Source organism: Argiope bruennichi, chromosome 5 (assembly GCF_947563725.1).
Source record: "Argiope bruennichi chromosome 5, qqArgBrue1.1, whole genome shotgun sequence".
NCBI classification, from domain to species: domain Eukaryota; kingdom Metazoa; phylum Arthropoda; class Arachnida; order Araneae; family Araneidae; genus Argiope; species Argiope bruennichi.
In genome coordinates this window covers 64,568,873-64,583,529 of record NC_079155.1, presented here as the reverse complement: position 1 = coordinate 64,583,529, position 14,657 = coordinate 64,568,873, and the positions used below count along the sequence as shown (strand labels likewise).

Genomic DNA, 14,657 nt, shown 5'->3' with positions numbered 1-14,657 from the left:
GTCATCAGAACTTATAGCTCTATAATAAAAAATATTAGGTTATTGTGTGTGTGTGCCAAAAAGTGCTTTAACTGTACTTAGAAAGGGCTTATTTTTATTTATTTTTTTAAGATAAAATTAGTCCATGTATCCTGTAAACAAAGTAGTGATTTTTGTAACTGTTGATTGGTATTTCCGATATAATCTCATCTAAAATTAGTTAAATGAATTATAAGAATTTAAAATTTGTATTAACTACTGTATCAAATACTTTTTCAGATGTAACATAATTTAGTAATATATATATGTAGCAATATTTTGAAAGATAAATTCTTTCATGATATTTAATCCAAATGAATTTTATTTAATTAATATAATTCATAAATATTTGTGATGAAATATAAATAAGTTGTTTTCAAAAATTATGTTGATTTTGCATTTAATCAAAAATTAAATTTGGAAATTTTATCGAAATGCTGATACTTAATATATAATAAATAATCTAAAATGATCGGACATTTATTTGCTGCTATGGGATGTTTGCGATAGTTATTTCTTTAAAAGTTAGCATTTTTCTTTGGTTCTCTCATTACCATTGCATTTATACTTGTAATTTTTTGAAATCTTTCGAAATGATTTCTAGCAATAGTGAAGTAGTTCTTGAATCTAAAACTACCCTGTTAAAAATATTACTGCTCTCAAATCTTTAGGATTCAATATTTGTATGATCATGACTGTTAGGATTATATATGAAGTTGTGATACTGATAGACTCCATCCTGAGAATCTTGGAAATGTTTTTACAATAAGTCAAGATCGTGGATGTTCATAAAATAAAATTGACCTATATTTCTGTAAAGCTCAGGTGATAAAATTTTATTCAAAGTTTCATAGATAATTTTTTTTTTATCTTCAGCTATTCTTATTCTTGTGTTATCTTGAATAATTAAAAAAAAAGTTTCCGTAATATTTTAGAAGAATAATCTTGGGTTATTCTTGTATACATGTACTAATGGTTGGTTGCACACTATATAGATAGCTAAGACTAAACTTTGTAAGCTTATTTATTATACTTAAATATATAATTCATAATCTATAGAATACTCGGTAGTAAAGTTTAGGCATTTATTTCATTATTCATTTGTCAGTTATCTTTTACTTTGTGTTCAGTTATTTTATTTTTTGTACTATTTCAGATAGAATGATTCAGCTAAAAAATTATAAATAAGTCATAAATCTACCTATAAAACATAGAAATAAGAGTTATTATTATTTTTAGTATCGCTTATATATTTAAATAATATTTAAATTCACATTTTTTCTTTGTACAACTTGATTCCCACAGCAACTGCAGTAAATTGTAAAAAAAAAAAAAAAAAAAAGTCAAACTAAGAGCAACCATATATACTTTCACTTTGGCTTTGCACTCAAGTTGCATGATTCTTGGCATCGTTTTAATAGCAGTCGCCTTAGAAATCAAGATATACTGAGAAATTCTCAAAATTTGTACAGTTTTAAGACTTCTCTGCATTGATAAGTTTTATTCAATTATTGTATTGTCTCATAAAAGTTAGTAATGAAAAATTAGCATTTAAGATATTTGCAATATTTACTGCCCTAGGTATACTTGGTGATTTTTAGACTATGTAAAGATTGTCTATCTCCATTATACATAAAGCAACCATCTCGGTAATATTTTTCATTTGCTTGGCAAATAAAAGCTAGGGACCATAGATATCTACAAGTATTGATTTAATGCCCTTTTTTGATTTTGCTCAAACTTTTATTTGCATTTATAAAACCTTTGATTCCTTTTCCACCTATTCTTCTAATCAAGGAACCTAAAAATTTCTGTATTGAATTTGTTTTTTTATGATCAAAATTGGATATTGACAGGCTTCTTATTCTTCTGATATATGTGCTATTTGATTACCTTGCTTGTAATTAATTTTAAGACCAAATTCATTTAAAAACAGCTTAAAATATTTTAATATAGCTATTTGAGTTTATATATATTCTAAAAGACTGAATATTTATAAAAAATATATTTGTACATAATGATACTATTTTTATTTAGGTGATAATTATTAAAAATAGGATTGTGGTTTTAATTTAATATCATACTGTACTCTTCCATGTTGATGCATTTTAATATATTTGTAGGTGTCTAAATGGCTGCACCACAACCTCCACCTTATCCAGGTTTTAGACCTGACATGGCAGGACAAGTTTATCCTAACCAACAGTATTTTCCTGGTCAGCAGTATCCAGCAGGTCAACCTTATCCTGCACAGCAGTATCCAGCTGGGCAACCGTATCCTGCACAGCAGTATCCAGCTGGGCAACCGTATCCTGCACAGCAGTATCCAGCTGGGCAACCGTATCCTGGACAGCAATATCCAGCTGGGCAACCTTATCCCAATCAACAGTTCCCCAAACCAAATCAGACAGGGGCTCAACCAGGTACTGCTTTGTGAATAATATTCTTATGCATTAAAATTCTTGCATGTTAGCAATTTATGAGAGTAGTTGATATATTGACTTTGTTAAGGATTAAATGCTTTCATATTTTTAATATAAAAACTATTCTTATGTAAAAAAAAAAAAACTTTGTAGTATACAGATTCCATTTATAGTTGAAAATCTGTATCGTCTTCTTTTAATAAGCATATTAATACCAAACAGTTTTTTAACTAACACCAATAGCAGATTTTCTTCATAATTTATTAATATTTGTATTATAAGTAAATTTAATTCTTAAATAATAATATACAAGAAAGGTTATTTCTTCAATTGAGTGATTGACTTAAGCTTGGTTTCAAATATGATTAAGCATACTTGAGCCACTTAGGCCCATCTGAAAGCATGAAGTTATAATGATTGATTGGAAAGCATTGCAGCATTGGTAGGAACTATGATTGACCTAATGGTCGTCACTAGCATTAATGTAATCTCGTCTGTAAGAAGCATGGGCCAACATTGGTAGGAGGTAATTCAACCACCATGATGGCGAGAACTATCCAACTTTTTGAAGTTTCTCATCCCCATTTTTGAGATGCTTTCTGGTAGAACTTTTAAGTATGGTCACATTACTACTTTAAAATAAGTAAAAGATTGTCATAAGAGGAATTGAAATGAAAAACATTTTAAGAAAGTTCTGAAGTAATTCTTGTTAATTTGTAATTAATTGAATTTTTAATTAATTTTTGTATTTTGAAAAGTTGATAGTACTCTTTTTGGTATCTTGCATAATAAGTATGATTGAATTCAGCCTAATTGCTTAAGATGAAATGTGAAGCAGAAATACATAGCCACAACAACTTTTATTTCTATTAAGATAGTGTAAAGTCACAAGGGTAACCAATTTTTTTCTTTAAAAAAGCAGTATTTTTATCACTCATTAAAACATTAATTTTACTGTCTGAGCTATTAAATATAGGAATAAAACTGATATAATGCATAAATACATATCTTTTTCTGCTAAGCTGTTCAGTGTTTAATTAAACTTGAATTAAATGTTTTCTTTATTTTGATTCTTTTTTAAAGAGTTTAATTGGTTTGATCTTCATTAAGGACTCCTTTAAAATATCATATCTGTAAATTACAATTCAGGTATGGCATTTAATATAATTAGTGGCTTTGTTAATATAACATTTAGTTGTTTGCAGACATAGTTTTTAATTATTTTTTATTCTGGTAATTAAATCAATTTTTAAGTAAACTTTATGTATATAAAATTATTTGGAAGGTTCCTAATGTATAGCTTTAGAAAGTATAAATAATATTTAGACGATTTTGAATTCTTCACTCCCCCCCCCCCTTTGAAAAATCCCCATCTTTGAATAATGATGGGTAACTAGACAAAATGAATATTTTTGGTTAAAAGAAAAAGGGGATTAGGTTTCAGCTATTCTTGGTATTATAGCATGGGAAAGATAGAGATTATGCATTGTATTTAAGGTGAAATGGGGGTACACCTCTTTTAGAACTACGTTAAATTCTAAAGCATTAGATAGAAATTGAATTCTTCCATGAAATTCAGATAATTGCCTTGCAAGTCCTTTATAGCCATTAGTAGAGAGCATACAAGAAAGTTTTGGGAAGACAACTCCTGATTGTTAATTTTATCAAAATACAAGCTCATGAAAAATATCTGCATCAAAAATATTAACTTTTTAATCGTTTAATAAATGTTAAGCTCTCTTGAAAGGAAGAAGATGTTGTTTCTCTGATAGTACCCCTCTGCCCTTGTTAACTACAGAATATATATATCCAATGGACCAAATATGCTCCGTTATTGGATTCAGCTGAAATAAGTACTGCTTAAGTATGAGTTTTATGAAGATTTCCTTCCTCAAAATAAAGGTTGCATCATTTTTTTTTTTTTCCTTATTTTTCTGCTGAAAATAAGAATTTTAACAAAAATGATGTTAGATTACTGATGAATTTAGATATCATGTACAAAATTCAATAAATTAATAATTATATTCATTAACTGAGAAATACTTAGAGATGCTACAATTCTGCAATCCTATGCAGGATCCATTTGGTTGTAAAAATCATTGATATTAGTAGGTTATATTCCTATTTTCTATCAAACTGTATGTATATACAAATTAAATTTTATTGCATAAGGTTGCTTTAATTTCCCCATTTGCTTAGTATTTTTGATGTCTTTAAATTAATAGAAAAATATAGGGTACTACTGCTGATCATTGCAGGATAACTACAAAATATGTAGAATGTGTTCAATTATTGCCTGAATGTGGTTTGTATGATCCAGAGGTCGCACAAACTTAATAAGTTTGCCATTATTTTCATATATTCATGTTTGTGCATAAAATAGTTTTAAATATATAATTTTTTAAAAATGAATATTTTATTAATATACCTGTCTTTGAGGTGCTGAGACTCAAGTTTTAATAATAGGATAGATTTTTTTTTTTTTTTTTATTTATTTATTTAAAGCTAGAATTTTCTTTCTTTTTTTTTCCCAGCACTAAGTGACTTAAAAGAAAAATCTAACTTGTAAATTAAGTGAAACAACTCGACAAAAAATTTTAAGAAATACATGGTCCAGTCACATTAATATGATCACATGACAAAATCCAGAATAACCACCTTTCACATTGGTTATTGGAAAATTTTCCTTTTTCTATAATTAAAACTATAATTCTTTCAGGAAACTTTGGCACTTATGGTATGCCTCAAACAGCTGGAGATTCAACATTCAAAGAAGAAATTATACCAGGATGGACAGGATTTTCTGACAAAGCTATTAGAGCTATATTTATAAGAAAGGTAAAGTTCAGACTATAAATCTGTTATATATTATCAGTACTTTTATTTCACATTTTTGAATTCTTGATTATGTGATGAAAGTTGCAAGTTTTATTTAGATGCATATGTTTTTAGTAGTTGCAGTTTAGGTGAAAATATAATGCAGATGTTAAGATACCATATTTTATAAAACTGACATTTTTTTAATGTTGGATATTAATAGTTCTGTATCATACATATTTAAGTAATAAGCACATATTTTTCATTCCTAAGTATTTGCAAAATCTGGAGATTAAATACTATTTAATTTGTTTGATAATAAACAGTAATAGACAATCAATCTAAAAATTCATCTTCTGTTTGCTTAAAAAAAAAATGAACTGTTTGACTGTATTATTCGTGCATTTATATAATATTACGCAAAAGAAATCTTAGGCAGATGTTTTCACATATCTTTAATTTGATTAATTGTTTTGTGCTTAACTATTCATTTTTTTTCTGTTATTTTATAAGTCTGCATCATATATTATCTTCTACAAATCTTTGTATTTTATTTCCAGCAAAAGATTGCCTTTCTCAGCTCCCTTTCATTTTTGCATGCTTACATATCCACTCTTAGGAGTATATATATATATATATAAGTTTGTTGAAGTTTTGACAAAATATTTTCCTTTATAATTTATTGCTAGCCAGATAATGACATCAAACTGTTTTGAAATGCAATAAAATTACCTGAACATGGCTTAACTAAGGAATACATATATCTTAGAATTGGGTGAAGTTTCAGGGCATAGAGAGAAAATTGCATAATTTTGTCAGTAGTTAAGGGTTAAAATTTAAAATAAGATATTAATCTTTTCAAGTTGTCATTTAGTTACTTTGTACATATATTTGATTATATCATTCAGAAAATTATGCAAAAAAATAAATAATAGATTTATACATACACAGTCCAGTCGTATTAATATGACCACTGCCTACTTTTGTGTAAACATTAAATAACCAATCACAGAAGGCACATGTTATCAGCAAATTTGGTGGATATATAATGAAGCGTTGTAGACATTCGGAAAACATTTTGGTTCTTGTAGTCATGCAGAAACAGAGTGATTTATCTGACTTCCAAAAGGGTATGATCATTGACTTTCGGGCCAAGATTGGAAGCATTTCTGAAATGGCTAATTTGGTAAAATGTTTGTGGGACACAGTGGTAAAAGTATTCTGTGCATGGCAAAATGGTACTATCCAAAATCAACCACCTGGAAAATGTGGTTCACTACAGGTCATAGGTGGCAGAGGTGAACGACAGCTTTGGAGATGCTTTTGGGCAAATAGATGTGCAACCGTTGAACAACTGACCACCCTAATGAACCAAGGGGCTATCAACAGTATATCCACAATGACAGTTCAACAAACGTTGCTGCATATGGGCCATGACCTGGTTAATGCACCTATGCTGACTATTGTTCATTGGCAACCGAGGCTAGAATTTGCACACCAGTACCGCAACTCACCTTCCTCTGAGTGGAGACAGATGGCTTTTTCTGATGAATCACATTTTATGCTACATCAGACGGATGGACGTTGGCATACATGGCGTAAAACGTCTCAAAGCAAATACTCTACAATTACCGGAAGAGTCCAAGCTGGAGGAGGGAGCATTATGATTTGGGGAATGTTTTCCTGGTATTCTCTGGTTGCACTCATCATTGTGGAAGGCATCTACCAGCAATACAATGTGATGTGTCATAAAGCATGCAGTGTACGTGTGTGTGGTTTGAAGAGTACTTACTCCCTTGACCACCAAATTCCCCGGAATCAAACCCAATCGAGAATCTGGGGGATCACTTCGATCAGGTTGTTCGCACTATGGATCCTCATCCGCATAACTTAGCGCATGCTAGCTGTGGTACTGGAGTTTGCATGGCACAACATCCCAGTGTACACCTTCAGGAACCTAATTGACTCTCTTCCTGCACCTCTTGCAGCTGTTCACTCTGTGAAAGGTGGTTATTCTGGATTTTGTCATGTGATCATATTAATGTGACTGGACCATGTATTTCTTAAAATTTTTTGACGAGTTGTTTCACTTAATTTACAAGTTAGATTTTTCTTTTAAGTCACTTAGTGCTGGGAAAAAAAAAGAAAGAAAATTCTAGCTTTAAACAAACAAAAAAAAAGCCATTACAAATATAAAAATTTTTAGTTCATACATCAAGCATAATTGCTAATAATGAAGTTAAATTTTTTAAACAATGTACTACATTTATTAAACTATTATGTGGAAGTTAAAAATGCTCATTCTTTTATAACATGAAGGTTTATAGTTTATTTTGTTCTTTTTTGTATTTATGTATATTTTTTTAATTGCATTGCACAATTAATGTTTCAATTATTATTTTTTTATTTTTTAGGTCTACTTTATCTTGATGATACAATTGGCATTTTCACTTGGAGTTATTGCTCTTTTTGTTTTTGAGTAAGTAGTTTTCTTACAATGTATATCACTGTCCTTCTATAAGCCTTTTCTTTTATTTACACATCTTCGTAGTATATGAACATTCATTTCTTAAACTGATATAGATCAGACTTTAAAAAAAAAGTTGGCATAGTTTTGAATTTTCCAAATTTTATGTGCATGAAATAAGTAACAACATTTAAATGAAATTAAAAAAGAAAAGAAACTTTTCCTTGTTAATAATAAATTTTGCTTTTGATCTTTTTTTTTTTTTTTTTTTTTTTAGACTATGATGTAGGGTGAATTGTATAAATTATTTAGTTATGTATAATAGTAATGAGTGCTGTTTCAGCATGAGTCATGGATTTGTACTTAGTGGTTTTTAAGTTAGAATTTTGCCAATCAATATAGGAAAGTGAAGTTAATCAAAAAGAGTATGTTAAAGGAATAAACATCATTAATCAAGATATCATTTCTTGTCCACATTTGTAGATTCAGAATACGACTTTATCTTTCCACTTATTTCATTTTCACAAAATGTTTATAGATAGGAAATCTTCTTAGGGTTGTTTTTTTTACAAGGCAGTAGAGTAATTGTATTCTAAATTACTCATGAAATATTTCAGATACAGTGAAAATACTGTGGAAAACCCTTTTAATAGGTGTTTAGTAGTGGTATGTCCTACTAATTCAGTAATGGATAGCAATGCATTATTATTTAGAAAATATAAAACATAACTCAAACGTACAAAATGATAGCACTTAAAAGAATCAATAACACACTCGCTTGTAGACTGCAAATCATCAGTTATTTCATCTTCACAAATACCAGATTAGTAGCAAAGCCTTTAAGATAAAACATGAGAACTCGCTTTATTATCAACACTCTAAAGAAAGAATTCATTCAACTAACACACTTTATTTTCATATTATCTTTCAAAAATGGTATCTAAGTGTTTAGAAGGATCTTGGATTACAATTCCTTATAATAATTAAAAGCATTTTTATATATTTTGGAACCTTCAATTTTATTATATTACCAAGGGCCATTAACCTGACATCCATTAAAATATCTATTTTTTTCTTCTTAATATGTGGCTAACTCTGCAGAAATGTAATATTACAAATTTGTTGCAATATTTGTATCATTTTCTGAATATCTTTGCCAATTAAGAGGACATTTTTTTAAAAAAAAACTTTTGCTTCTCTGGGGAGGGGAGGGGGTAAGTAGAAGCACATTACAGTTTCTCAATATTTTCTGTATCTTCCCCCCCCCCCGATTGCATAAGCTTTTATTTGAGATAACTCAGAGTTACCACAGCATTGGGAAAATCGAGAAAACACTGGGAATTTCAAAATTAACTATAAAATGGGGGAAATTTTAGAATTTTCCTTAAAAATCTGGAAAATACAGAAATAAGTAGGTACTGAAACTTAACATACATACTTTTAAGTTGAGTGTTTTATATTTGTGAAGAATACTACAAAAATGTATCCGTGTGCACTGACAAAAATTTTGTTATGCTGAAAATTTATCTTGTTTAAATCCATGTTTTTTTGAAAAACTCTGACATAATGTATAAAGCAAATGGATGAACATAAATTTGCACTCCATATTCAGAAAGTGCAAAGATCCAATTGAAATTTTCACTCAAAAAACTAAAGTGAATATAAGGAATAGCTTGATTCATTTAATGAAGAAATTGATGTAGGTGATATTTCTTTTCTAATGTTTTGAGGCCTGTAGAATGACAGTGTGACTGTGGAAAGTGGAATTGCTGTTGAAACCATAAAAGAAAATTTTTTAACTTCATCTAAGAACTGTTTTATAGTGATGTCTCAAGAGCTTTTATTCTCTGATCTCCAGAGATTTGCTATAGTTGAGAAAATTGGTACATATGTGTTATTGTAAACTTCAGAAAAGCTAGAAAAAGTTCAGAGAAAAAAAAGAATTCAGCGAATACAAAAGTAGTTTTGCAAATTAAATTGTTTCAAAAAGGGGGGTGGGAACTGATGACTGGAAAAAAATCAGCAGAAGTGGAAATTGCTGCTCAAATATATAAATTCACAAAAAAAAAAAAAAAAAACTCTTTTTTTTTTTTTTTTTTTTTTTTTGTAATAATTAAATGGTTTGTATCATGTTAGCAAGAATGTTATTTTGTGTTTTATTTCACTCCTGTTTTTAATTTTGCATGACTTTAAATTAGAAAGCATACAGTAAGATATTAATATCTTATTGCCCCCTTAACATATGATATTGTCTTGGAAAATTCTAGGCAATAATAAAGAGTTTTTATATATATATATTTCAAGTAATGTTGAATTGTTGCTTATTTCTATGAAAAACGGGGGAGGGGGGCATTTTATTCTTTTGTAACAGAGTTCTGTTTGTGCACTTCCTTTTGTACTGCAGATAATGCAAGGTAAAACACAGGTTTTTTTTAATATAAATCAGATTTAAATGGCAACCCTGTAACTTGATAATGCTTATATATATATATATATATAATACTATCTTCTTAATATCTGTTTCATTCTTTTCCCCCCTTTTATGTTTGTTCCAGAGTTTTTTATTTAATTGTTCAAAGTATTTTTACCTGTTATATTTATAAATATGTATATATATAAGCATTATTTTATGTGAAGCAGAATTAAAGTGCAACAGGCAGTGAAGAGATCTTCGATTTTTAAATTCGCTTTAATCTATCCCGGGAAGGCATAATTTATTTACAAAAAGGCCTGGACAACCTGTTACGTCCCCTCTCTGTGTGGCATAAAAGCAGAAGTGGGGAAGAAGAGAGAAATAAATTTTCCCTTGTCTTATTATATAATATGAGATATTGATAGCGTAAATATTTTTTCATAGTGCTAATATATTATTAAGATTCTGATAGGGATTTCTGACGCATGTCAATCACAAATAAATTAAACATATCTTTTAAAAAAAATAATGTGTTTATTGGAAATTTTTCTAGCCCTTCACACGGAGCGCGTGAAAGTGTCGGCTTTTAGCCGATTCAGCAATTTTACAAAACTTCTCTTGAATTAAGTAGAAAAAGTGGAATCGGATCAGGAAATAAGAGAATATTTTAGTAAGATTTTGATATGGGCTAAATTAAAATAAAACTTTGTAAATTAATTAGAATTTAAATCAATTTAAAATATCATTACATATATATTGTAGATTTGCATTTTTTGTTAATCAAAAACATAAATTGTCTCATCCCCCTTTATGTAACGGCACGTATTTTCTGTGACGTTGAGATTGATCACATGATCAGAAGTGGTCGAGGAGACGGTGACTTCTGGTATGTTTGATATATAATGAGATGTTTTTGCTTTGATGCCTCCTTCATTTGGATATCTCTTCTGCATTTTTCCTTGAGTTAAATTTATGAAGACATGAGTTATCTGCTGAGAGTATATGACTGTCGTATTTCTGTATGATGAACTTTATGATGCCAAGCAGTTTTAAAATAAAGAAGGATTTGAAGGCATTTTTTGTTGTTGTCATTCAGGTTTTGATATACTGTGAAACATTTCCCCCCCCCCCCAATTTTCTATCAATTGATGTAAGTTTTTAATTAATGCAGTTTTAATTAATTTACTGTGAAAAATTTTATTATGTGCTAAATTTTGTAATGTTTTTATTTTAGGAGACACGTCAAATTGTTTGTGCAAAGAAACATTTTCTGTTATTATATATCATAGTAAGTGAGCCGTTTATTCTTTTGAATTAAAAATTATTGTTAGGACTAAAAGTTTTTGATAAATTTTTTAACCAGATTATTTTTCTTTATATTCCTTCCTTTTTGGAATATTTTAGAATTCGAATGTTAAAGAGCTTGATTAGGACATATATATAATATCTTTAAAAAAATTTTACATTTGTGTTTTTTTTTTAATAATTTGTTTAAAAATAACCCTTACTAAAATTTATTAACCTCGTTTTACTTCCTAGTTTACTTTTTATTAATACTTTCAATAAACTTTGAATTTATTGGAAACCAGACTTCAAATGTCATTATGAATAAATAAAATATTTAATGCCATCATTTTGTTGTACATCAGTTGATAAAAAAAATATTAAAAGTTTTTTATGTTTATGTGATTTTATTCTGCATTCTAGTTTCTTAAATTCTTGAAAAATGTCTTTCTTAATAATTGCACACCTGTTTCCCTCAGTCCCATCCGTTTTCAGTCAGAGTAATGGAAATGTTCCTTTTTTCTACTTTAAATGTCAAAGTACTAGTAAAGTTGAGCAAATCATTTTTGTTTTAGGGTTATAGACTTAACTAAATACTCCAATTTAGCTATCTACCACCTTACCTATAAATATGCTTTACACCCTTTAAGTCTAGTTCTAATTACTTATTTCTATTTTGGGATCAATTATGTTAAATTTATAGTAATTATTAATTGTAATCTGCTATTTAATTTTAGGATTGTAACAGTATAGAACAGTGATTTTTGTACTGTACAACAAAGTTTATGAAAATTTCTTTCTTATTATCTAACTGTTGTTTCTAAACTTATTTCAATTAAACTAAATTAAAGATTTTTTTTATTTGTAAATAATCTTTATTGATTTGTAAATTGTTTATCTTTTTGTATTTTATCAAAAGAAAAAAAAAAGTAAATCATGCTGCATTACAAGTTTGAATTTTTTAGAAGTATTGAAATAAAAGCAATCTCTATCCTACCATTAATTTACTTTAAGATACTAATCCTACTTTTCATTTTTAGAATTAATATGAAAATATCAAATTTTAAACATTTTTATAATTAATATTCTTCTCTAAATTTTTACTTTTAATTTAAATTGTATTGCTTAGATAAGAGGAAAAAAACTTTCTTCTAAAGAAAAATGTAAACATAAATGCAGGTTAAGTTTATCAATTATCAGTCATTTAATGCTAAAATGTATAAATTGCGAATTAATGTGCACTGAATTTTCGTACTTTATTAAATATGTACAGATTTTTTTGCGATAAAGTTTTTATAAATTTTCTTACTGAATCATTCATTCTATTTAGTGCCATATTTCTTGGTGTGTATATTGCTTTGGCTTGCTGCGGAAACTTGAGGTATGTGATTGACTTGTAGCTATTGAAAATATCATTTTTCCGAATTTTTTTACCATTTTTCTAAGGAGAATTACTTTATAAATATCTTTGTTTTTAAATATTATTATTCATTTATAATAGTTTGATAATTGCATATATATATGTATCTAGAATATTTTTTGGTTTTTGTGTTTAATGTATTGCTTTCTGTAAACTGTTCTGCATCCAAAAAGCTCAAGAAATTCAGCTTAACATCAGATAAAATATTAATACATTATGCTTTTATGTTAATTGAATTTATAATAAGCTTATATGATTTTGAAAGTTAGAATTCACTTCACTTTTTTTAACTGTGTTTTTTTCCATTATTAATTGAATTGTATACAATAAGAATATATAAGAATTACTCTATAAATCATTTTTATTTTTCTATATTGAAATTTTCTACATGATGTTTGAATCTCTATTTTCATCACTATTATTATTGATGTTAAATTTTTTTCACATTTTAATTTGTAACATGGTGAAATAATATATATGAAAATGTATTATTTGCATTCGTGATAAACTTCAGCTAACATTTGTGTGTCGTCTTTTTGGTTCTTTATAAAAGAAAGTTATATTGCTCCATTAGTAAGTTTTTCATTTCCCCTTCCTTTTAAAGTAATGTAATTACAACAATAGTTTTGAATTTATTTATTTTTATCAATTTTTGATACTATGTTGTTTAAGATATAACATATTGTTATATTGCTGTACACTCTGCAGTCTAAATGTTTATCTGATTTTGGATTTTTCTTTGTAGGAGGAAATATCCAACTAATATGATCCTATTGTCCATTTTTGTAAGTATTTTAGTTTTCTAATTAAATTTTTTATTTATTTACTAATTTATTTTGACATTTTATTGAGTTTTATTTATTTTTGGTTAAGGCACACATTGTTTTCACAGTTACTGATTCTTAATTTTAATAAAATTCAAAATATATTTATTCACTAGATTTTTTTTTGTTTGTTTCAAATGGCTATTAATTTTTTCAGGTTTAATATATTGATGAGGGATATTTAAAATGTTGCGTTTAGTTGTTGTAAAATTTATTGTTTAGTTGTAACCTGCAAATTGCATCCTTTATTGAAATATGAAAATATCTGAATGATAGTTTATTTAAATCATTTATAAATCTGTAAAAATTAATTAGCTGTTACATGGATAACATTTAAACTAGTTAATTTCAAAATACCATTTCTTCCATACTTTAAATAACTTTTTATTTTCAATGCAAAAAGAAGAAAGTTTCTGTGTTATGAATAAATTTCTGTGAAATGAGCAAAATTTTTCTTATCTTTTTTTATATGTATTGCAGTCAATTAATGATCATGAATTCAGTTCATAATAAGGAATATAAATTGAATAAGAAAAAACAATTATTTCATCTATTCTTACTGTAATAAAAATTCTTGCTGGTTAGTTACATGTTGTTCTGAGCTTCTTTTCTATGAACTCCTTTTTTAATTTAGAGTAATTTTTTTCCTTGAAATTCAGATTATCTCGGGTTTCTTTTAATGTATCTCCCCTTGAAGCGAACTTTTTAAATGTGAAAGCAAAATTCAACTTAGTAAACACACATGTAATAAGCAGAATTGAATAATGTCTAAAAAAGATTGATATGCTAACATACATTTTTTAATGCATTCTAAGAAAGATTTTGCTTTTTTTTTACTTTTTAAATTTATTATTAAATATACTACTTTTTAAATTTATTTATTAAATATCTTTTAACCCTCAAAAATCAACTTTGTAAACACAGTTTGTTTTTAAAATAGTAAAATATTTCCAATGTATTTTTTTCTCCAAATCAGAATTTCTGTTTTTTT

The 14,657-nt window shown here is 27.5% G+C and overlaps 1 protein-coding gene across 1 annotated transcript in view; it reads left to right on the top strand.

The window, feature by feature from the left end:
- The window catches only part of LOC129969354 (protein lifeguard 1-like), a 32,371-nt gene that overhangs the window by 3,170 nt on the left and 14,544 nt on the right, over window positions 1-14,657 (top strand). Inside the window, exons 2-7 of the mRNA XM_056083897.1 lie at window positions 2,142-2,441; window positions 5,161-5,279; window positions 7,673-7,737; window positions 11,373-11,426; window positions 12,753-12,803; window positions 13,588-13,627. Of these exons, the coding sequence (XP_055939872.1) occupies window positions 2,150-2,441; window positions 5,161-5,279; window positions 7,673-7,737; window positions 11,373-11,426; window positions 12,753-12,803; window positions 13,588-13,627 (621 nt within the window). The 5' untranslated portion in view covers window positions 2,142-2,149. The remainder of the gene's footprint in view (window positions 1-2,141; window positions 2,442-5,160; window positions 5,280-7,672; window positions 7,738-11,372; window positions 11,427-12,752; window positions 12,804-13,587; window positions 13,628-14,657) is intronic.